A 24,651-nucleotide genomic window follows, 5' to 3' on the forward strand; every position below is an offset into this window, starting at 1 on the left:
CATGGAGGTATCTGGAATTCTTGTGGTTACTTTACCTTCAAGAAAAAACTGCAGTTGATCGGGTTCATAAAAAATATATCTATTACTCTGATAAGTGATGCAACATTTACAGGGGAAACGTAATTGAAAAGTTGCCCCTAAACTCAAAACAGACTGACGACAAGCCCTATTTTTTAAAAAAAAATTCTATCCTATTTTATAATTATGTACATCGCTTTGTAAACAGATTCAGCGATTCATCAAATATTTAATAAACCTTGACCTTTTTTTCTTACATACAGAACAGAGATACACCCTCGCCCAATATGGAATAATCACAAACTAAAAATAGAAATATGTAGACAAAAGTTAAACTGAACCACCAAGAAACCAGATTCTGCATACAATGCAACACCACAAAAATAGTAACACATGTCCTCTAATACTGTGCAAAATATAAAGACAGTAGATGTAAATTTGAAAAAACTGATACATAACAATCACCACATTTAAAAATTAACAAATAAAAATAAAACAAATAATGAGAAATAAGAAAATACCATTTTATTGGACTAATCCATTTTTCAATTAGCTTTCAGAGGCCAAATCTTTCTTCAGAACAGTACTGTTATGGTATCCTGTCCTGACCTGAGGAAAAGAGGGTTTAGTCCAAAAAATTGCCTTATTTCCATTTCCTATTTATAAAATTTTATCAATACAGTTACAATACTACTTGATTCTAAGTAAAGCAACTAAAAAATCTTTCTACCTTGCGGCGGCTCTTTTTACTCCTGTGTCCCGGCCTGCCACAGGTTTTCAGAAGTGTACCAAGTGCCTGCGTGGGATCTCCTTACGGACCCTCATCGTTGCTGTCTTCAGTGTCTTGGGCCAAAGCATCATCCGAGATCGTGCCTGCCTTGTCAAACACTTCCCCTCGTGTATTTTGGTGGATAAGCTCTTCCAGATGGAGTCTTCCCTCGCACCCTCGTCCTCGATGGTGACCTTGACCTCGACTCCTACCGAGGCTCCTGCTTCGACAGCTTCCACCTCGAGCCTCACCAGACCTTCCTCGTTTGTGATGGCTCTTCCTTCCAGATACTTCCTCCAGTAGTGATTAAGGTGCCTAAGCCTTCCAAATCCAAGCACACTCACACTACCTCGAGGTAACCTCTAGCCAAAGCAGGTGGTCCGGTTTCAGACGCGGATCCATCCTTGCCGGCTTCTTTCCAGAACATGTTGGGGAAGCAATTCATTCAGTTTCTTACTAATATGGGACCGAAGCTTCTTCCTCTTCTCCAGCCTGGGCATTTAGCAGACTTCCGCGAGGTCGAGCTGCTTCCTTTGCCTCAGTCTCATCCACACTCTCTGTGAGTGTCTGGTCTGATGTCCAAGCACGCATAGCAAGGAGCAGATTCTTTGCCAGTGCTTCGGACGGAATCCTCACACTCTATTCAAGGAGCAGAATCTTTAAGAGTGCATCGCGGTTCCTCCATTAAGCCTCCGGAGCTTCCACACTCTTTGCAGGGAGCAGAATCTCTGCGAGTGTCTGCTCTGACGTCCAAGCACGCATAAGAGAAGGGGGGCCGCGGCGCGAAGAGCCAAACAAGCAGCCGCGTGGAAGGAGAGGGCAGCGGCAGCGGCCTTGGAGCAGCGAGAGGAGAGGTAGCCGGGAGAGGAAGAGGTCAGCGGCAGCGGCGAGGAGCGGGCAGCGGCGAGAGTTAGCTCCGCCCACCCGCGTCACCAGCTGCGTCACCACCCAAGTCAGCGCCCGGACTCCCCCTTAAGAGAAGGGGGGCTGCGGCACGAAGAGCCAAACAAGCAGCCGCGTGGAAGGAGAGGGCAGCGGCAGCGGCCTTGGAGCAGTGAAAGGAGAGGTAGCCAGGAGAGGAAGAGGTCAGCGGCAGCGGCGAGGAGCGGGCAGCGGTGAGAATTAGCTCCGCCCACCCGCGTCACCAGCTGTATCACCACCCGAGTCAGCGCCCGGACTCCCCCTTAAGAGGGGGGGGGCCAACGGCGTGCGGCCGTTCGGTGCGCGGCGAAGGCGAGCAGTATAGGCGCTCGCCTTAGCGAGAGCACCTTTGCGAAGGGCCTTGAGAAAGGCCGAGTAAAGACAGCCAAGGACTCCAGAACACCAGGTAAGGAAGAAGCGAGCACGCATGTAAGGAGAGCGCACACACAACAAGACACACACAAGACAGGAAAGGATAAAGAAGCAGCAGGCTCCAGGGACAAGAAAGAGGCCCAAGGGAGGATAACAGACCCACCAAGATAAAAAGCGGCAGAAGAAGTAGACAGGAAAGAGCAAAGCACAGGAGAGAGCACAGCGCCCGCCCGCATAAAGACATAAGACAGGGGAGAGAGCATTTAGTGAACTGCGAAGAAAGAGAAATGGAAGCAGCAGGAACCCGGATGAGCTTCCCAGTGTACTGCACGGAATGTCATATGTATGACTACCTTCCCTCGGGAAGGCAGGCATATGTATGCAGTGCAAGGTTCAAGAGCTGGAGGGGCTCCACATCTCGGAAGCACCGTTCAAGACAACTGAAGACCCCGCAAGAGAGAGCCACATCGAGGAGCAAGTAAGGGAGCTCGAAAGATTCATTGAGGAGGCCTACAGGCAGGTAGAAGAGCAGGATCAGCAGCAGCGCTGGAGCGAGGAAGCTATGTCTACACGAGATGGAGGACAGGGGCCAACAGATGGAAGACAGGAACCAACAGACGCCAAGGATGAAGGACCACATAGAAGATTTGAGCAAGCAGAGAGGACGAAGACTGGCTGGTATCCCGGAAGAGAAGTACTGAACCACACCGAGGATACAGACTTGAGACCAGAGAGAAAGCTGAAGAAGGGGAAATCTGCAGTCGTCGTGGGAGACTCAATCCTGAGAGAAGTGAACAGTCACGTAGCAGGAGGGAGAGAAGATTGGCTAGTGACCTGTCTCCCAGGAGCAAGAACGAAGGACATCACCGACAGAATCGAGAGGATCCTGGACGGCGCAGAAACAGAAGAGACAGCAGTGATAATCCACATGGGAACAAATGATGTCAACAGGAGAAATTACAGCAGGACTACACTAATTGAACAGTTCAAGATCCTAGGAAGGAAACTGAAGCTGAGGACACAGAAGATAGCATTCTCAGAGATTCTGCCAGTACCGAGGGCACACGTGAAGAGGCAGACTGAGCTACAAGCAATAAACGCATGGTTGAGGAGATGGTGTGAAGAAGAAGGATTCCTTTTTGTGAGGAACTGGACAACTTTTTTGGGGAAGAACAAGCTCTTCAGGAGGGACGGACTACACCTGAGCACGGCAGGAATGAGGCTGCTAGCAAACAACGTCAAGAGAGGAATTGAGCAGGCTTTAAACTGAGAAGAGGGGGAAAGCAGACAGTCGACCTGACGTCGACGGTTCGGACAAGAGTATCCAAAGAAGATACTGAGTGGGAAAAATGCTGGGAACAAGCAAGAGACGAACAACAGAAACTGTTGACCAACAAGAGGGGCAAACAGATAAAATTAGAGGAACAGGAGAAATTGGAAAATCAGGTTGCGGACGAAAAAGATGCACCAAAAAATGAGGAAGAAAGGAGCAGAAATCAGGGACTGGCAGCCCAAATAGGGGATGGCAAAACACATGAAAAACCAGCAGGGAAAAGAAAAGACTGGGACTTAAATTGTTTGTACGCCAATGCAAGGAGCCTAAAGTCCAAAATGGGAGAGTTAGAAGTCAAAGCCAAAAAAGAGGACCTAGACATCATTGGAATCACGGAAACATGGTGGAACGAGGATAACCAATGGGACGCAGTACTGCCAGGGTACAAACTCTATAGAAGAGACAGGACCCACAAGAAGGGTGGAGGAATAGCACTATACATAAAAGATACCATTCCCTCGTCCGGAGTGGATATAGAACCAAAGGCGGAAGGATTGGAGTCATTATGGGTTAAATTACCAGGCAAAAATGGCCTTGACATAAGATTGGGTCTATACTATCGTCCACCTGGACAAACGGAAGCAAACGACAAAGATCTGGCAGCAGAATTGAGGCGGGAAGGCAACAACAGGAACGTGACAGTAATGGGAGATTTTAACTACACCGGGATAAACTGGAGTATTGGAAACTCGAACTGTGCGAGGGAAACAGAATTCTAAGAGGCTGTGAGGGACTGCTTTATGGATCAGCTTGTCAAGGAACAAACAAGAGGGAATGCCACTCTTGACCTAATCCTCAACGGACTAGGGGGACCTGCAAAGGAAGTGGAAGTAGTAGGACCACTAGGAAACAGCGATCACATGATCCAGTACAAATTAGAAGTAGGTAGAGCAAAAGGGAAGAGAACCAAAGTGACAACGTTCAACTTCAAGAAAGGGAACTATGATGCTACGAGAGCAATGGTAAGGAAAAAACTCAGAAACAACTCAAGCAAAACAGAAACCGTAGAGCAAGCCTGGTCTCTATTCAAGTACACAGTGCAAGAAGCACAACATATGTACATCCCCAGATTTAGAAAAGGGTGCAAAAAAAACTGAGCAAAAGACCCCGCATGGATAAACAATGAGGTGAAGAAAGCGATAGGAGACAAGAAAAAATCATTCCAGAAATGGAAAAAGGACCAAAGTGGGGAGAACTGGAAGAAACACAGGAAAAGCCAAAAAGAATGTCATCAAGTGGTTAGGAAAGCGAAAAGAAAATACGAAGAGAGGCTGGCCAGGGAGGCAAAAAACTTCAAATCGTTCTTCAGATATGTTAAAGGGAAGCAACCGGCGAGGGAGGAAGTAGGACCGTTGGATGATGGAGACAGAAAGGGAGTGATAAAGGAGGAAAAAGAGGTAGCCGACAGGTTAAACAAATTTTTCTCGTCAGTCTTCACAAGCGAGGACACATCCAGTGTACCAGAACCCGATGTGATCTTCCATGGAGACCAAGAAGAAAAACTGTTAACAATAGAGGTGAGCCATGAAGATGTCCTCCAACAGATAGATAGATCGAAAAGCGACAAATCACCAGGCCCAGACGGAATCCACCCTAGGGTACTAAAAGAAATAAGAAATGAGATAGCGGGAATACTCCAACGAGTTTGCAACCTATCCTTGAAAACTGGCGAGATCCTGGAGGACTGGAAGATAGCAAATGTTACACCTATCTTTAAAAAGGGGTCAAGAGGAGACCAGGGAAACTATAGGCCGGTAAGTTTGACATCGGTTCCGGGCAAGATGGTAGAAGCACTGATAAAGGACAGCATCTGTGAGCACATCGAAAAAAATGGGCTGATGAAAGCGAGCCAACATGGCTTCTGCAAGGGAAGATCTTGCCAAACAAACTTACTGCACTTCTTTGAGGGGGTAAACAGCTAGTTGGACAAAGGAGAACCAGTAGACATCATTTACCTCGACTTCAAAAAGGCCTTTGACAAGGTACCTCATGAGCGGCTACTTAGGAAGCTGTGGAACCACGGGGTGGAAGGGGACATGCACAGATTGGTCAAACACTGGTTGGCAGGCAGAGGGTTGGAGTGAAGGGTCACTACTCGGGCTGGAGGAGGGTCATGAGCCGAGTTCCGCAGGGGTCAGTACTCGGACCACTGCTGTTCAATGTATTTATTAATGACCTGGAAACGGGGACGAAGTGTGAAGTTATAAAATTTGTGGATGACACTAAACTCTGTAGAAGGGTTAGAACTGCGGACGAGTGTGAGGACCTGCAAAGGGACCTAAACAAACTGGAGGAGTGGGCGAATAAATGGCAGATGGACTTCAATGTAGGGAAATGCAAGGTCATGCATATAGGGAGAAAGAACCCGATGTTCAGCTACCAAATGGGGGGATTAGTATTAGAGCGAAGTAACCTTGAAAAAGATTTGGGTGTACTGGTGGACACAACAATGAAGTCAACGGCACAATGCGCAGCAGCCGCGAAGAAGGCAAACAGAATGTTGGGTATTATTAAGAAGGGTATTACGACCAGAACGAAAGAAGTCATCCTGCCATTGTATCGGGCAATGGTGCGCCCGCACCTGGAGTACTGTGTTCAATATTGGTCACCGTACCTTAAAAAGGATATGGCAATACTTGAGAAGGTCCAGAGAAGAGCGACACGAATGATTAAGGGCATGGAAAACCTTTCATACACTGAAAGATTGGAGAGACTGGGGCTCTTCTCCCTCGAAAAGCGGAGACTTAGAGGGGATATGATAGAGATTTACAAGATCATGAAGGGCATAGAGAGAGTAGAGAGGGACAGATTCTTCAAACTTTCAAAACATAAAAGAACAAGAGAGCATTCGGAAAAGTTGGAAGGGGATAGATTCAAAACGAATGCTAGGAAGTTCTTCTTTACCCAGTGTGTGGTGGACACCTGGAATGCGCTTCCAGAGGGCATAATAGGACAGAGTACGGTACTGGAGTTCAAGAAAGGATTGGACAATTTCCTGCTGGAAAAAGGGATAGAGGGGTATAGATAGAGGGCTACTGCACAGGTCCTGGACCTGTTGGGCCGCCGCGTGAGCGGACTGCTGGGCACGATGGACCTCGGTTCTGACCCAGTGGAGGCTTTGCTTATGTTCTTATAGCAAGGAGCAGATTCTTTGCAAGTGCCTCGACTGGAATCCTCGCACTCTTTTCAAGAAGCAGTCTTTGGGAATGCAGCGAGATTCCTCCCTCAAGCCTCAGGGGATTCGTTCTCCCATCCATTCTTTGGGGACATCGGCTGCTTTTCTCTCCGAGGCAAAGTCTCCTTGTTCTTAGAGTTCAGCTTCTTAGCCTAGTTGTCATCGAAGATCAAGGTTTTTCATCGAGACATGCTTCCAGACGGAGCCCTTCTTCCTCTATGCCTCGCTGTACATCTTTTTTCGACACTGACTCCTCGTTCGAGGCCTCCACTACCTCACCTCGAGGATGCGGCGGCTTCGATTGCTTCGTCTGAGTCTCCGTCCCTTTTTCATGCTGAAGCATCATCTTCGACCCAGGCTGCTTCGACGTCCTCGAGTCCTTCTCGAAGTACAGCATTGACGGATCAGCTCTCTGTCTCATTTTTCTTCGTCAGACGGCTGTTGACTTGGATCTTCACTTCGATACTGGTGTCCACATACTCTCAGGAGTATCTTGAGGTCATTCCTCTTCCTCTACCTCTGTCCCTCCTGGAAGGGAAGGGAAAACTATAGATAAATTTGGACGTCGCATCTATCAGTATGCTCTGATGTCCTTCAGAGTACAGTGGTGCCTCACACAACGAACTTAATCCGTTCCAGGAGCAAGTTTGTTATGTGAAACGTTCGTTGTGTGAAACGCGTTTTCCCATAAGAATACATGTAAAACAAAATAATTCGTTCTGTAGCATAAAATATGCTAAGATGACATAAAAAAAGATAAATTTTTGGTTATTATTTTTATTTAGATACATCTAAAAACATAATTGTTTTTTAAAACAACACACATTTTTTAAATTTAAAGACAGACTAAGTAGAGTCTAATTTTACAGTGAGAGGGCAGAGTCTCAGCGGCAAAAACTGGGACTTAACTGTTCATTTTTTTTTTTTTTCTACCGTGTTTCCCCGATGATAAGGCAGGGCCATCAAATAAGACAGCCCCCCCTTTTTAGAAAAAAATGTAAAATAAGGCACCCCCCCGCAAATAAGCCACCCACCGATACCTGCGCTTACCCGAATCGGGTGGTACGGTGGGTGACTCCGTGTAGTCCCTGGCACCCCCGACACGATCGGGGCAAGAGGGAGCTCAAGCCCTCTTGCCCCCCCGACTCCCCGACACGATCGGGGCAAGAGGGAGCTCAAGCCCTCTTGCCCCCCCCGCCTCCCCGACACGATCGGGGCAAGAGGGAGCTCAAGCCCTCTTGCCCCCCCGACTCACCGACACGATCGGGGCAAGAGGGAGCTCAAGCCCTCTTGCCCCCCCGACTCCCCGACACGATCGGGGCAAAAGGGAGCTCAAGCCCTCTTGCCCCCCCGACTCCCCGACACGATCGGGGCAAAAGGGAGCCCAAGCCCTCTTGCCCCGCCGATTCCCCAACTCCCCGACAATATCGGGCCAGGAGGGAGCCCAAGTCCTCCTGGCCACGGCGACCCCCTAACCCCACCCTGCACTACATTACGGGCAGGAGGGATCCCAGGCCCTCCTGCCCTCGACGCAAACCCCCCCTCCCCCCAACGACCGCCCCCCCCCAAGAACCTCCGACCGCCCCCCCCAGCCGACCCGCGACCCCCCTGGCCGACCCCCACGACACCCCCAACCCCCTTCCCCGTACCTTTCTGTAGTTGGCCGGACAGACGGGAGCCAAACCCGCTTGTCCGGCAGGCAGCCATCGACGGAATGAGGCCGGATTGGCCCATCCGTCCCAAAGCTCCGCCTACTGGTGGGGCCTAAGGCGCCTGGGCCAATCAGAATAGGCCCGGGAGCCTTAGGTCCCTCCTGGGGGCAGGGCCTGAGGCACATGGTCGGGTTGGGCCCATGTGCCTCAGGCCCCGCCCCCAGGAGGGACCTAAGGCTCCCGGGCCTATTCTGATTGGCCCAGGCGCCTTAGGCCCCACCAGTAGGCGGAGCTTTGGGACGGATGGGCCAATCCGGCCTCATTCCGTCGATGGCTGCCTGCCGGACAGGCGGGTTTGGCTCCCGTCTGTCCGGCCAACTACAGAAAGGTACGGGGAAGGGGGTTGGGGGTGTCGTGGGGGTCGGCCAGGGGGGGTCGCGGGTCGGCTGGGGGGGCGGTCGGAGGTTCTTGGGGGGGGGCGGTCGTTGGGGGGAGGGGGGGTTTGCGTCGAGGGCAGGAGGGCCTGGGATCCCTCCTGCCCGTAATGTAGTGCAGGGTGGGGTTAGGGGGTCGCCGTGGCCAGGAGGACTTGGGCTCCCTCCTGGCCCGATATTGTCGGGGAGTTGGGGAATCGGCGGGTCAAGAGGGCTTGGGCTCCCTTTTGCCCCGATCGTGTCGGGGAATCGGCGGGGCAAGAGGGCTTGGGCTCCCTTTTGCCCCGATCGTGTCGGGGAGTCGGGGGGCAAGAGGGCTTGAGCTCCCTCTTGCCCCGATCGTGTCGGGGAGTCGGGGGGGCAAGAGGGCTTGAGCTCCCTCTTGCCCCGATCGTGTCGGGGAATCGGCGGGGCAAGAGGGCTTGGGCTCCCTTTTGCCCCGATCGTGTCGGGGAATCGGCGGGGCAAGAGGGCTTGGGCTCCCTTTTGCCCCGATCGTGTCGGGGAATCGGCGGGGCAAGAGGGCTTGGGCTCCCTTTTGCCCCGATCGTGTCGGGGAGTCGGGGGGGGCAAGAGGGCTTGAGCTCCCTCTTGCCCCGATCGTGTCGGGGAGTCGGGGGGGCAAGAGGGAACCAGGCGGAGAGAGGGCAGTTAAGCGCAGTGCCTGCGCGGAAGGATGCAGCTCGGGCGACTTCGTTGTGTGAAACGAAGTTCGTTGTACGGATCAAGACATAAAGTTCGTTGTGCGCAGCGTTCGCTGTGCGAGGCGTCCGTTATGCGAGGCACCACTGTACTTAATTCTGCTTTTCATTGAGTTTCGGGAAGTCATGGCTTCATTATCACAACTCCGCTTGCATCTACTTCAGTCATCCTATGATGCTTTTGAGTTATCTGCTCGGGCAGCGGCTTGCTCAGTAGCCATACGTCACCTGGCCTGGCTTCGTACCATTGCCATGGCCCCTATTCTTCCAGATCGCTTGGCTACCATTTTTTGTGCAGGCACTGACCTCTTCGATGATTCTATCGAGGCAGTGACTGCAACATTATCTGACCACGAACAATCCTTTCCATCTATTGTCAGACCTCAGCCGAAGTTAGCCCCTGCTAAAACCTACTCGCTGCTCCTATCTTTCAGCGGCGTTTTTATGCTCCGAGGCCGGCTCTTTTCAATCGCCCTCCTCCTCAACTACAGCAGCCTCAGACGTAATTAAACTCTCAACCTTCTGCTGCACCTCAGGCTTCACAGCCTTTTTGCTGTCTCAGCAAAAAGGCTGTCTCACACAGAGCATAACCTCCATCGTTCTGCTTCTGTCTTTTCTTCCCCCTATAGGAGGTCGTCTCCATCATTTTTACCATCGATGGCCGACTTTTACATCCGACCTCTGGGTCCTGCCATCAGGCAGCTCAAGCTTTGCTTCGCCTCCATGCCATCGAGCCACTTCCTCTGGAACAGCAGCCCGGGGATTTCCTCCCGTTTCTTCCTTGTTCCGAGGAATACGGGCGATCTGTGACCCAATTTGGCTCTCAGGGCGCTTAAAAAGTTTTTCGTCAAAAATACATTTCGCATGTTGTCCTTGGCATCCCTTTATCCTCTCTTTGAGCGGAAAGACTGATTATGCTCTCTGGATCTCAAGGAGGCCTACACTCATATTCCCATCCATCCAGCCTCCTGTCAATACCTCAGATTTCGGGTGGGGAATCTGCACTATCAATACAGAGTACTACCCTTCGGCCTGGCCTCGTCTCCCAGAGTGTTCACCAAGTGCCTGGTAGTGGTAGCTGCAGCTCTACAGAATCAGGGTCTTCAGGTATTTCCCTACCTAGACAACTGGCTCATCGAAGATTCCACATCTCAAGGGGTTATTGTAGCGACCCAACGGACTACCTGGTTCCTACAAAGTTTGGGATTCGAAATCAATTTTCCCAAATCTCAACTTCAACCCTCTCAGAATCTACAATTCATTGGAGCTGTTCTGGACACTGTCCAACTCAGAGCATTCCTTCCACAACAACGTCTGGAAGCTCTGCTTCACCTCTGTCACACAGTGTCTTCTCACTCTTCCATCTCTGAGAGACACATGATGACGCTTCTGGGTCACATGGCCTCACAGTACACGTGACTCCTTTTGCCAGACTTCACCTCAGAATTCCTCAGTGGACCCTGCTTCTCAATGGATGCAGGTTTGCGATCCTCTTTCTCGACACATCACAGTCACTCGTTCTTTGAAGAAGTCTCTCCATTGGTGGATGCTGTCTTCCAATCTTTCCAGAGGCTTGCTTTTTCAAATGCCCCTTCATCAGAAGGTCCTCACGACAGACTCGTCAACCTATGTTTGGGGCGCTCAACTCGATGGTCTCCGTACTCAAGGCCTCTGGACCAGTACGGATCATCAGTATCATATCAATCAGTTGGAACTTGGAGCGATCCTCAAAGCTCTCCATGCTTTTCAACATCTCCTTCACGACACAATAGTCCTCGTCCACATGGACAACCAAGTCGCCATGTATTATGTCACCAAACAGGGAGGGACAGGGTCTGCCTCCCTCTGTCAAGAAGCTCGGGAAGCTTGGGACTGGGCAATCCGTCACAACACCTTCCTCAAAGCTGTCTACATTCAAGGGGCTCAGAATTGCTTGGCGGACAACTTGAGTCGTCTGCTGCAACCTCACGAATGGACTCTCCATTCCTCGTTTCTTCATCACATTTTCTCACAGTGGGGAACGCCTCAGATAGACCTCTTTGCAGTTCCCCAAAACTACAAACTGCCTCAGTTCTGCTCCAGGATATTCTCTCCTCACCTCCTCGAGGCAGATGCTTTTCTTCTGGAATGGACGAATCTTTTCCTCTATGCATTTCCTCCATTCCCTCTCATTCTCAAGACTAGTCAAATTGAAGAACAATCATGCCATCATGATTCTAATCGCTCCTCGGTGGCCGAGACAACCGAGGCCACCTTCCCCTCCCTGATCTTCAATTTTCTTCCGAGTGAGCGGAGCTGTCCCTTCAACTCTTCCCTGTCATACTTCCGTCCGCTCACATCGTTGGTTCCCATGTGGATAAGCACAGCAGTGTCCTCTCCCCCAGCGCTGTCTATGATCCTGGAGATCCTGTTGGCCACATCCTTCACTCTTGCTCCAGGCAGGCAGGTGACGATTCTATCCTCTCTCCCTCCTGCAGTGTGGCTGTCCTCATGACGTACGATGGAGTCTCCCACGATGATCCCCATCTTCTTTATTCGGGGGTTCCTTGAGGGTCGTAGGTCGCCATCCGTGGTATAGGACCAATCTTCTCCCTCCTGCGGTACTCCTGAGTTTGTTTTCTGTTCTTCAGGTGGGGGGATGTCCCCATGCAGTCTCCCTCTTACTCCTGGTGTGTGATCGCCCCTTATCTCTGCTTCCGTTCCTCCAGAATTTGCAGGGGTGTCTTCTCTTCTCTCATCCAGGCCTTCTTCCTGGATTGTTCGGGTACAGTTCTCCACATGCTGTTGGTGAGATTCCTCGATGTATCTCTCTAGCTTCTTAACCTCGTCGTTTGGACTGTACTCCACTAGAAGCTTCTCCTGTTCGCGGATTTCTTCTTTAAAGGTGAAGAGTTCTTTTAGTCCCAGCACTGTTTCCTCTAGCAGCTGGACCTTCCTTTTCAAGCTATCCAGTTCCATGCAATGACTGCAAATGTATGCCCGAATCCCCGAAGGGAGGTAGTTATACATGTTGCAGCCGGTGCAGAAGACTGGGAAGCTCATCTTCTGGCTTCCTTAGTCGTCCATCTCTTGCTCCCCTTCTGTGTTGTCTGAGCGAATCAGTTGTGAACCTTCTGTCTCTGTCAGCTGGACGTTTTCTGGCTTCCTGGTATTTGTCTTCCCGTATGTTGTGAGTCTGCTTGTGTTACTGTGTCAGTGCTAGTGAGTGCTTGTTTCTCTTCTAGGTGTGTGGTATATGAGGGAGCGTGCCCTGTTGCCTAGCCAGCTAAAGACTAGGGCTTATAGCCAGTGGCGTACCTAGGGGGGTAGCGGGGGGGATGGGGGGATCCGCCCCGGGTGCACGCCCCAAGGGGGTGCACAAAACAGAGCTGAACAGGGATGACGGGGGACCCGCGGGGTTAAATACAACTCGGTAATCATACATGTTGCAGCCGGTGCAGAAGACTGGGAAGCTCATCTTCTGGCTTCCTTAGTCGTCCAGTTGAATAAGTAAAATGTGAAAAACTTTTTTCTTTCTTGTAATGTATTAATCGCACTTTTAGTGTATGCAGAGATGGTTCCTCATCCATTGCTGTCTCGCTGTCCGTGTACCTCAGAGATCTGTCTTGGGAGCGTTTCTGTTTTTTCCATCTATACTCATTCCCTCGGTGCTCTGATCTTGCTGACGACACTCAATCCTTCCTCACCAGAAATCCTACAGGAATTCAGGCCCAAATTTCAGCCTGCCTGTCTGACATTGCTGGCTGGATGTCTTGCCGCCATTTAAAACTGAACATGGCCAAGGCTGAGGTTCTTGTCTTTCCACCTAAATCCACCTCTTCCCTTTCCCCATTCTCTTATTTCTGTGGATAATACACTCGTCTTCCCTGTCTTGTCAGCTTGCAATCTTGAAGTTATATTTATTTAGTTAGTTTTCTACACTGTTCTCCCAAGGGAGCTCAGAATGGTTTACATTAATTTATTATGTCCTCAAGCATTTTTCCCTGTCTGTCTCAGCAGGCTCACAATCTATCTAATAGGCAATGGGGGGATTAAATAACTTGTCCAGGGTCACAAGCAGCTGCATGGGCTGTAGCTTTAACTACTACGCCTCTTTCTTTTTCTGCACAAATCCAACAGACCACTAAAGCCTGTTTCTTTCTCTGTAACATCTTCAAAATCCAACCTTTTTGAGCACACTACCAAAACTCTTATCTACACTCTTATCACCTCTTGCCTAGATTACTGCAACTTGCTTCTTTCTCCCTTTCAATCCATTAAAAATTATTCTGCATGATTTATATTCCGCCAGTGTTACTAAGCTCACATTAACCCCTCTGCTCAAGTTACTTTATTGGCTTCCTATCCATTTCCATATACAGTTCAAACTCCTCTTATTGACTTATAAGTGCATTCACTCTGCAGCTCCTCAGTATATCTCTTCTCTTATTTCTCCTTATACTCCTCTCCAGGAATTCGGTAAGTCTCTTATTTGTACCCTTCTCCTCTACTGCCAACTCAGACTCTATCCCTTCCATCTTTCTGCACCATATACTTGGAACAGACTGCCTGAGTCAGTATGTCAAGCTCCATCTCTGGTAGTATTCAAATCTAGGCTAAAAGCTTACTTTTTTGAGTTGCTTTAACTTCTAACTCCCACTCAGCTGTAAAGTACCTCTTTCTGTTGTTCCCTCTGTGAGAAATTATCTAACCTGTATTTGTCCTGTTTCTGTTTTAATTAGATTGTAAGCTCCATTGAGCAGGGGTTGTCTCTTACATCAGTGTTTTTCAACCTTTTTACACCCGTGGACTGGCAGAAATAAAAGTATTATTTGTGGACCGGCAAACTACTAGGACTAAAATTTAAAAACCCCGTTTCCGCCCCATCTCTGCGAGTTTGATCCCCGCAAATCATCTGATCCCATCCACACAAGCCTCAGTTATGATTTTATATTGAATGTATTTTATTAAAGTATAAAAAGAAACAATATTCTGTACAATTGTCATTTTATAAATACAAATAATACAGAGAAAGGATCAACAAAACACCTGTCTCCCCTCCCCTTCACATATATTCCCTCTACTATCAAGAAAACTGAACAAGCCAAATTATTACAGAATGCTACACAGAAATATCATGCTAACAGAATACTGCAGTCACACATGACAGGAATAGTTTTAGGGGAGTGCAACTAGGGCAACTGCCCCCTGGTCAGAGAGCGCCCTAAGCCAGCTGGAAGCTAAAGAAGCACTGCCTGGGCTATGCAGTCCCCAGTTATGTCTAACACCAGCTCTAGCAGGATATATATTTCAAATCTGATATATTCTAATCACAAAATAGAAATAAAATTATTTTTTTATACCTTTTGTTGTCTCTGGTTTCTGCTTTCATCTTCTTTTCACTCTCTTCCTTCCAGCGTCTGCCTTCTCTGTCTCTTCAATCCAGCATCTGCCCTTTCCATACACTGTCTGTCCTCTCCCCCTTCCATATTGTATCTGTCTTCTTTCAATGCTCCTCTCCCCTTTCCATCCAGCCTGTGCCCCCTCTCTCCTTTTTACATGATTCATTCCAGCTTTACTGCTCTCTTTATTTTTATCTCTCCTACACCAGATCTACCATTGTTGTCCCTCTCTGCTTATTTTTCTGCTGATCCCTTCCCATCATCAATCTCTCTACTTTCTCATGCCCGTCTCTCCCCTTCCCCTCCTCTAATCTCCCTGACAGCTGTTTCCTTCCTTTTTTCCTTCTCCCTTCCCTTCTCCTCCTGTCCAGCAGTAACTATCTTCCCTTCCTCCCAGCAGTATCTCTCCTTCTCCTTCCCTCCAGGTCCAGTAGCAGCTGTCCCTTTTTCCCCCTTGCCCAGCAGCTTCCCAGACTCCTTTCTCTCCTTCCCTCCATGTCCAGTAGCAGCTGTCCCTTTTTCCCCATTGCCCAGCAGCTTCCCAGACTCCTTTCCCTCCTCCCCTCCCAGCAGCATCTCTCCTTCTCCCTCTCCAGGTCCAGTAGCAGCTGTCCCTTTTTTCCTCCTTGCCCAGCAGCTTCCCAGACTCCTTTCCCTCCTCCCCTCCCAGTAGCATCTCTCCTCCCTCTCCAGGTCCAGTAGCAGCTGTCCCTTTTTTTTAACCATGCCCAGCAGCTTCCCAGCCTCTAACAGTGGCTTTCTCCCCTCCCAGAAACTCTCCTTACTTGCCAGCACAGCGATTCAGGAAGGCAGCCTCGGGTCCTTTGTTGGGTCGTACCGCCTCTGAGGAAAGCGGAAGTTGCATCATCAGAGGCGGCCGCGACTCAGGAAAAGCCACAAGGCTGCCTTCCTGAATCGCTGCGCTGATAAGTAAGGAGAGCCGCTGGAAGGAGAGAAAGCACGCCTGTCGGAGGCTCCCCACGACTACTGCTCGTCGATCTTGCTGGTCCTGCGCAGACCGGCAAGAAATTGGAGATGTTGATCTTGCCGGTCCTGCGCAGACCGTTAGGAATTTTCTATGGACTGACACCGGTCCGCAGACCAGCGGTTGAAGAACAGTAGTGTCTTACATGTTTAATGTACATCACTGTAGAAATTATAAGTAGTACTATGCGGCAGATTGTTGCATTACTATATTTCTCTTTTGATTGTTTTAAAGCAGCGGTTAGTGCCCATTATAGGGCTGTTCAAACTGCTTCTTTTATGACTGTCGTCATACTTTTTCATGGACAACTTTGTAGTCTTGGAGGCTAGACAATAGCAACAAACAGCAATGGCATAAAGAAACAGGCAAATTTTATTTTTGATGTATTTATTTAATGTTACTTCTGTAATATCTTCCAAGTTTTCTAGTTCATGCTTTAGAAAACAAGACTATAATTGAGCAAAGTAGGAATGCCAAAAAAAAATATATGTAGCTCAAAGTTACTTAGAGTAAATGTAATACAATACAAAATTAATAGCAACCTTGGCATAATAACACATTGCAACAAAAATGTTAAGAGACATGGGCTCCTTTTATAAAATTGATTAGTGATTCCCATGCAGCAAACACAATGAAACCCATTCTCCATGCTGGAATTGCTAGTATGGCTTTGTAAAACTCAATGTGATCAAAATCATAAAGACCATAGAACAAAAAAGAGCTAAACCCAGATTATCAAAAATCTGTAATTTTTTTTTTTTTTTTTTACTAGGTTATAAAATTTTGTCTTCAAATATGTTTTTTATTTTTCAAACATAATATACTAAAATAACACAAAATAATACTGATAATCATTATAAATAGGCATAATACAAATTTAACATAAAATAACATAAAACAGAATACACATAAGCTGCAAGCTTCCACCTTTGAGAATAAAAAGGAGTCATGAGGGATTTCCAACTAAATTTCTACAGTATTCATCCAGTGGGGCCCATTTCTTAGTAAAATTAGCAATATTGCTTTGTTTGTAAGCTATTTCTTCATATTTTCTAATCATACAAAAATGATTCCACCATTTGTGAAGACTTAGAGTTATCTTTCCAATTATAGGTAATGTGATGAATAGCTAGAGCAATCGTAGTATCAAATATTTTAGTGAGTGTTGATGGGCTCGAGATATTTGGGTTTGAGGAGCGCAATATGATGGATTTATAGGAGATACGTAAATTGTTTTCCAATTGAGTTATAGAGAGTATTCTGGACCAAATGCTTGACCAGTATAATTGACCAGGTTATAAAATTTTAAATAGTTATTAATCGGTCTAATTTCCTCAACGAAATAGTTCTAGAAAGAAGCAGGAACAGAAAGAAAAAAAAATCCCTTTTCTATGTGTTTTGTGAGCTAGCTGCAGACAATGAAGAGAAATTAACAAGTATAGCTTGACTTGACCTAATGAATCTCAATTCTTTGGGATACTCTAGATAAAAATGACACTGGTGCTTCACATTGTTTCAAGCTTTTTCATGGAGAGTTTTTTTTTTTCCATTTTGTTCATCATATTTTTTTTGTTTGTTTGTTTTCATTATGGTTTTTTTTGTTTCCATTTTCTAACTTCTTGTTTTCCCCTGAATGTTTTGGTGATTCTCCAGAACCAACGAAACGTATGCTTTCCTTCCAAGGGTTAGCGGAGTTGGCTCACCGGGAATATCAGGCAGGAGATTTTGAGGCAGCTGAGAGGCACTGTATGCAGCTTTGGAGGCAAGAGCCTGATAACACTGGTGTTCTCTTGCTACTGTCTTCCATCCATTTCCAGTGTCGCAGACTAGACAGGTAGGACCTGGGGGATTCTGCATTACTTCAATAGGGTGGAGGGAAACTTCTTTTTTGTACTGTAATTTAATAAATTTACTTGCATAAAGTATATGTCCTTGTTTTCTGCTTGATCCTTGTTAATTATATATTATGAATGAATTTGATTGTAGGCGTATTTTTCTTTGTTTAACCTGTTAGAGCTACCTTCAGTAGATATGCTTTAAAATCTTCTAGATACAATATAAACTGCATCATTGACAAGCTACTGGGTTTTTTTTCCAAAAAATTCCCTCACTTCTCCACAATGTCTTTTAAACCTGAACTTAATGAAAGAACTTCTCAAATGTCCATTAATTGGTTTTCTCGCTCCTTTACAGCTGACTATGAAAACAAATTATCACATTTATCTTTGTAAAGTTATTTCCTTAGCTTTGGCAATGCTGTTCTGAACTGATGAGTGTTATCCCTTCCTACCAGCAGGTGGAGGTAGAGAAGACTGAATTCTAGCAGTGACATCACTGGTATAATCTAGGGTGCTCCCAAGAATAATCCATTAGTTTTCTTCTTACCTTCAGCAGGTGGTAGGTCTTGCTTTCGGTGTTCCTGTCCCTGGTCTAACTCCCTGCTCTGCAAGCTATGGCTGCACAGCGTGGTTGAGCCTAAATGCTTCTTCCAGGTTCATTGTCCTGGACCCAAGCTCCCAATTGCACTTAGTTCTAGAAAGCAAGGCTTTGGCTAATAGCCTTGATGGTATGAGAGAAAGATTTATCTGAACTTGTTAAGTCTTATTTTCATTATGTCTATGCCAGTCCAGAACGAATGAGTTATGTCCATCTACCAGCAGAAGGAGACATAGAAAAAATTGTCCCTAGAGCTTTGCCCTTTCAGAGTATCATGCAGCCTGGAATGTTCAGTATTTCTCTGTGTTCATTCCTCCTCTGTTTTTTCTTTGTCCCGCCCTAACTGGGGCACTGCTTTGCTACATCCCATTCATTCTGGACTGGTCTGGTATAGAGGTAATGGAAGGGAAAATTATGTTTCTTACCTGAAAATTTTTTTTCTTTAGTCATGCCAGACCAGTCCAGAATCATAAGAACATAAGAATTGCTTCTGCTGGGACAGGCCAGTGGTCCATCGTGTCCAGCAGTCCGCTCACGTGGCGGCCCTCTGGTCAAAGACCATTGCCCTAACTGAGACTATAGCCTTACCTTGTGTGTTCTGGTTCAGCAGGAACTTGTCTAACTTTGTCTTGAATCCCTGGAGGGTGTTTTCCTCTAAAACAGACTCCGGAAGAGCGTTCTAGTTTTCACCACTCTCTGGGTGAAGAAGAACTTCCTTATGTTCGTACGGAATCTATCCCCTTTCAATTTTAGAGAGTGCCCTTTCGTTCTCCCTACCTTGGAGAGGATGAACAACCTGTCCTTATCTACTAAGTCTATTCCCTTCAGTACCTTGAATGCTTCGATCATGTCCCCTCTCAATCTCTTCTGTTCGAGGGAGAAGAGGCCCAGTTTCTCTAATCTTTTGCTGTACAGCAACTCCTTCAGCCCCTTAACCATCTTAGTTGCTCTTCTCTGGTCCCTTTGGAGTAGTACCGTGTCCTTCTTCATGTACGGTGACCAATGCTGGACACTGTACTGCAGGTGAGGGCGCACCATGGCCCGGTACAGCGGCATGATAACCTTCTCTGATCTATTTGTGATCCCCTTCTTTATCATTCCTAGCATTCAGTTCGCCCTTTTCGCTGCCACCGTACATTGCGCGGACGGCTTTATCGACTTGTCGATCAGAACTCCCAAGTCTCTTTCCTGGGAGGTCTCTTCAAGTACCGTCCCGGTCATCCTGTATTCATGCATGAGATTTTTGTTACCTACATGCATCCCTTTACACTTAACCACGTTGAACCTCATCTGCTATATCGATGCCCATTCCTTGAGCCTGAGTATGTCACATTGCAGATCTTCGCAACCCCCCTGCGTCTTCACTACTCTGAATAACTTCGTATCGTCCGCAAATTTAATCACCTCACTCATCGTACCAATGTCCAGATCGTTTATAAAGATGTTAAAGAGCACAGGTCCAAGCACTGAGCTCTGCGGCACCCCACTGGTGACACTCTTCCAGTCCGAGTATTGTTCATTTACCTCCACTCTCTGTTTCCTATGCTCCAGCCAGTTTTTAATCCACGTGAGTATTTCACCCTCGATTCCATGGCTCGCAATTTTCCAAAGTAGTCGTTCATGTGGAACCATGTCAAATGCCTTCTGAAAATCCAGATATATCATGTCGACTGGGTCGCCCTTGTCTATCTGTCTGTTTACTCCCTCAAAGAAGTGCAGCAAGTTCGTATTTCACCCTCTATTCCATGGCTCGCAATTTTCCGAAGTAGTCGTTCATGTGGAACCATGTCAAATGCCTTCTGAAAATCCAGATATATCATGTCGACTGGGTCGCCCTTGTCTATTGTCTGTTTACTCCCTCAAAGAAGTGCAGCAAATTCGTCAAACACGATCTGCCTTTGCTTAAACCGTGCTGACTGGTCCTCATCAGCCCGTGCCCATCAAGGTGATCAATGATGCGGTCCTTTATCAGCGACTCTACCATCTTTCCCAGTACCGAGGTCAGACTCACCGGTCTGTAGTTTCCCGGATCTCCCCTTGAACCTTTCTTGAAGATCGGCGTAACATTCGCCACCTTCCAGTCTTCCGGAATCTTTCCCGAATTGATCAACAGATTGGCTATTAGTTGAAGCAATTCAGCTATGGTCCCTTTCAGTTCCTCGATGACCTTCGGCTTCGGATGGATGCCATCCGGTCCTGGGGATATATCGCTCTTGTCTATCTATTTGCCTACACACCTCCTCTAGACTGACCATCAATCCCATCAGCTCTCCGTCTTCATTTCCAGCATATAGCCTGATGGGTTCCGGTATGCTGTGTAAATCTTCTTCGGTAAATACAGATGCAAAAAATGTGTTCAGTTTGTCAGCGATTGCTTTGTTCTCCTTTAGCGCTCCCTTTATTCCATGGTCATCCAACGGTCGCACCGCTTCCTTTGTGGTTCGTTTCCCCTTAATATATCGAAAGAATGGCTTGAAGTTCTTTGCCTCCTTGGCTAGTCTTTCCTCGTAGTCTCTTTTGGCCTCTTTTACCGCCTTATGGCACCTGCGTTGATGTTTGTGCTTGTTCCAGTTTTCGTCCGTTTGTGACCTTTTCCATTCCTTAAACAAAGTTTTCTAGTCTCTGATCGCTTCCTTCACCTCTACAGTGAGCCATGCCGGTTCTTTGTTCTTTTTCCTCTTGGATCCCTTGTTGATACGCGGTATATATAGATTTTGCGCCTCGGTGACTGTGTTCCTTAAAAAGAGACCAAGCTTGCGCTAGTGTTTTTACAGTGCTTATCCTCTTCTTAATCTTCTTCCCTACCATGAGTCTCATCCCTTTGTAATTCCCTTTTCTGAAGTTCAGTGCTGTGGCTGTCAATTTGGACCGATGTTTCTCCCCTGCGTCCAGATCGAAGCGGATCATATTGTGATCGTTGTTTCCCAGCATCCCTTCTACTTCTACATCTTATGCTGGTCCTCGGAGGCCATTTAGAATTAAGTCAAGAATTGCATTTCCTCTAGTATTTTCCTTGACAAGTTGTTCCTGGAAGCAATCGCCTACAGCATCCAAGAACTTGGTCTCCCTAAAGCAGCTGGAGGTGCCTAGGTTCCAGTCTATTCCCGGATAGTTGAAGTCACCCATGATAACTGCATTGCCTCCCTTGCAGTTGCGTTTAATCTCGTCTGTCATTTTCTCTGTTGATTTCTTCGGACTGCCTAGGGGGTCAGTAGTAGATGCCGATCTTCGTTCCCAGGCCATTTGTTCCCAGAATTTTGACCCATAGAGACTCTAACTTATCCATCAGTTGTGGTGTGTTCTCTCCAGTAGATTCAATGCCCCCACCTTTTTGAGCCACTCTATCTCTGCGGTATAATTTGTATCCCGGTAGCACAGTGTCCCAGATGTTTTCCTCAGTCCTCCATGTTTCCGTGATGCCTATGATGTCAACGTTATCTTTTTGTACCATAGCTTCTAATTCACCCATCTTGTTCCTAAGGCTTTTTGCATTCATATACATACACTAGAGTTTGCGACCTGTTCCTTTCTTGCATTTACTTCCCTCTAGTGTCCTTTTCGATCTGTCTTGCCTGTGATCCGGTGTGTCGACTCTCTCTCTCGGTCGATTGTCAGCTTTCCCCTTCTTCCTAGTTTAAAAACTTCTCAACTTCTCTCTTGATGTTGCTTCTTATATAGCTTGCTCTTCCCCCTGAACAAGTTTCAAGTTTTCATTTTAGTTTGATGAATCGCTTATTTAATTTACTAAGCGAATTACAAATTTTAAAAAGTATAAGCTTATACTAATTAATTATTAAATATAATAGGTTAAACTAACAGACTTACAAACTAATAGATACAATAGTTCAATTTTTTAAAGTATAAAAGAGGTCATAAATGGGAAAAACAATCGGGAGGGGAAAGTGAAAAGAGAGAAAAAGTTAAAATAAAACTTTGAGCATATTTAAAGATTAAAATAATCTTTTAAAATGAAACTCTTGTGCAGGAAGTGGAATCCTTCTTCCTCACACCAGCGCCGCATCCACGCGTTGACTCCTTGCAGCTCCATCTGCCTCTTCTCATCAGCCCTGGGTACTGGCAGGATCTCCGAGAATGCTATCCTCTGCGTTCTGGTCTTCAGCTTCCTTCCTAGCATCCGGAACTGGTCCTTCAGTACTTCTCTGTTGTAGTTTCTGTTGCTCATGTTGTTCGTCCCCACATGGATCTCCACCGCCATATTTTCTCTTCCACACTGTCGATGATCCTGTCGATGCGGCTCACTATGTCTTCTACCTTGGCTCCTGGTAGGCAGGTCACCAGCCGATCCAGTCTTCCTCCTGCTATGTGGCTGTCGACTTGTCTGATGATGGAGTCCCCCCACAACGATTCCTGTCCTCTATATCTTCTCATGTTTCTCCAACCGCAGATCCGTGTCCCTGGTGTATGTCCATCTCTCCAGCTGCAGGTCCGTATCCTTCGTTCTCGCTGCTGTGTCACCCATTTCTTCGGGATGTTTGTCCATCGGGTGGTCCACACTCTCTGAAAGTGTATTTCGGCAGTTCCACTGTTGCTGGTGATTTTCCACGGCCTCCCTGTATGCCTCCTCTATGAATTTCTCCAGTTCTCGGACTTCTTCTTCGATGGAGTCCTCTGTCTTGTTCTCTGCTTCCTCTCTATCTTTTTTTCCTTATGTGTTTTCTTCTTAGAGGTAATAATTTCTGCTTTTCAGTTCCTTCATATGGATTTCTCACATCGCCTGACTTGATGAAATACCTGTATGTCAGTTGAGTTTGAGCCTCATTCTATAATGTTATAGTTTCAGTGGCAAGTTGGCTTTCATCTTTTCCAATTGTCAGCTATGTTTGTTATGAGCATCATTGCTTGGCTATTTGAAATACTGAACATTCCAGGCTTCACAATACCCTTATAGGGCAAAGTTCTTGGGTCCATTTTTCTCTGTCTCTATCCATTGGTAGATGGACATAATCCATTCATTCTGGACTGGTCTGGCATGACTAAAGGAAAAAAAATTATCAGATAAGAAACATAATTTTCCCTTCCATTCACTGATGTGATTGACCTTCAAGGTGTTGGTCCTGTTTCCTGATTGTCCTATTCATCTAATGACATACCTTCTGCTTTTTTTCAGGTCTGCTCACTTCAGCACGTTGGCTATTAAACAGAACCCACTTCTGGCAGAAGCCTACTCAAATCTGGGAAATGTATACAAGGAACGAGGACAGTTGCAGGAAGCCATTGAGCATTATCGGCATGCATTACGCCTCAAACCAGACTTCATTGATGGGTATATTAATCTAGCTGCAGCATTGGTAGCTGCAGGTGATATGGAGGGAGCCGTGCAAGCCTATGTGTCTGCCCTTCAGTACAATCCTGTAAGTTTTTATGTTAAATGTTCTACAGCACACTCTTTCTTTAGTTTACACACACCAGCTCAATAATCTCCCAAATATGGTCCATGGGCCAAGTTTTTATTCATTTTCAATATTTTCAATAAGTGCAATGCAAATTAAATACATTTTATATTTAAGACATCACTTAATACTCTTTCAAGAAACAAATCAATCTGTATCCTCCTCCCACCCTATCCCATAAGTATTATAAATTTTTAATTTAATAATCAAATCTTCAAAAAGCTCATTATGATATACATTTCATATCCATAAGAGATAATAAGCACTAATAAATAAACCCATACATTAATTTTACAAGAATTCAGAGAATCATTTAAAAATAAATCCACCCTCTCTCCCTCCCCCTGGATGTGCACATAATATATCAATAAAAATCAAATCTACAATAGATCTACAAAAGATGTCAATGGGCCAAGTTTTAATATCTACACCTTGCAGTGGGTTGTATACTCAGTAATAATGGGTGCAGTATGATAGTAACTTAAAGAGAAGGCATCATGTTGTTGTCAGAAGCAAGGGGTAACTCAGCAGTAATTGAGTATATTTTCCTACTGAGAAAGTAGCAGATATTTTGTTACATCTACTCAGGAAGTTCATACATTAGGTATTCAATCCATTCCTGCAAAACGAATTTTGCAGAAGTCTATGACTCACAACTTTCAGCACCTCACATATTGCCAGTGGAGTGGAGTACCCCCTCCTGGTTTTCCTTCTACAAACAAACTGTGCAGAGGTGTTTCTGATCTGCTCTTATTAGTTTTTCTTATTTTCGGTTATGTTTGATTTTTTTTCTGAGGCTTTGGTGCCCTGAGACCCAATATTTGGATATTCTCTGCCTGGGAAAGGATACAGGTTTCATAGAGCCGGACTGCAGCTTGCAGGGCAGACATTTGGGTGAACCTGTGGAGCCAGCCTGCTATGTGCCACTTCAGGGCTCAAAGACTGTTCCCATGGGAGCAAGCGTGCCTTCTAAATTTTTCAAAGGCTTGAGCGCAGACTGTGAGCACCTTGAGTAAGAACCCTTGGAGTATAAGGCTGCTATTTGCTCCCTCCCTGTAGAGCT

The 24,651-nt window shown here is 46.6% G+C and overlaps 1 protein-coding gene across 3 annotated transcripts in view; it reads left to right on the top strand.

Moving 5' to 3' along the window:
* OGT (O-linked N-acetylglucosamine (GlcNAc) transferase) overlaps window positions 1–24,651 on the top strand; it is a 569,231-nt gene that overhangs the window by 16,699 nt on the left and 527,881 nt on the right. For 2 of the 3 annotated variants that reach the window (XM_033944283.1, XM_033944281.1), the window contains exons 2-3: window positions 17,395–17,575; window positions 23,306–23,549. In XM_033944283.1, coding sequence (XP_033800174.1) covers window positions 17,395–17,575; window positions 23,306–23,549 — 425 coding nt within the window. The remainder of the gene's footprint in view (window positions 1–17,394; window positions 17,576–23,305; window positions 23,550–24,651) is intronic. The other variant, XM_033944282.1, reaches the window with a different exon arrangement.

Source organism: Geotrypetes seraphini, chromosome 5 (assembly GCF_902459505.1).
Source record: "Geotrypetes seraphini chromosome 5, aGeoSer1.1, whole genome shotgun sequence".
Taxonomy (NCBI): domain Eukaryota; kingdom Metazoa; phylum Chordata; class Amphibia; order Gymnophiona; family Dermophiidae; genus Geotrypetes; species Geotrypetes seraphini.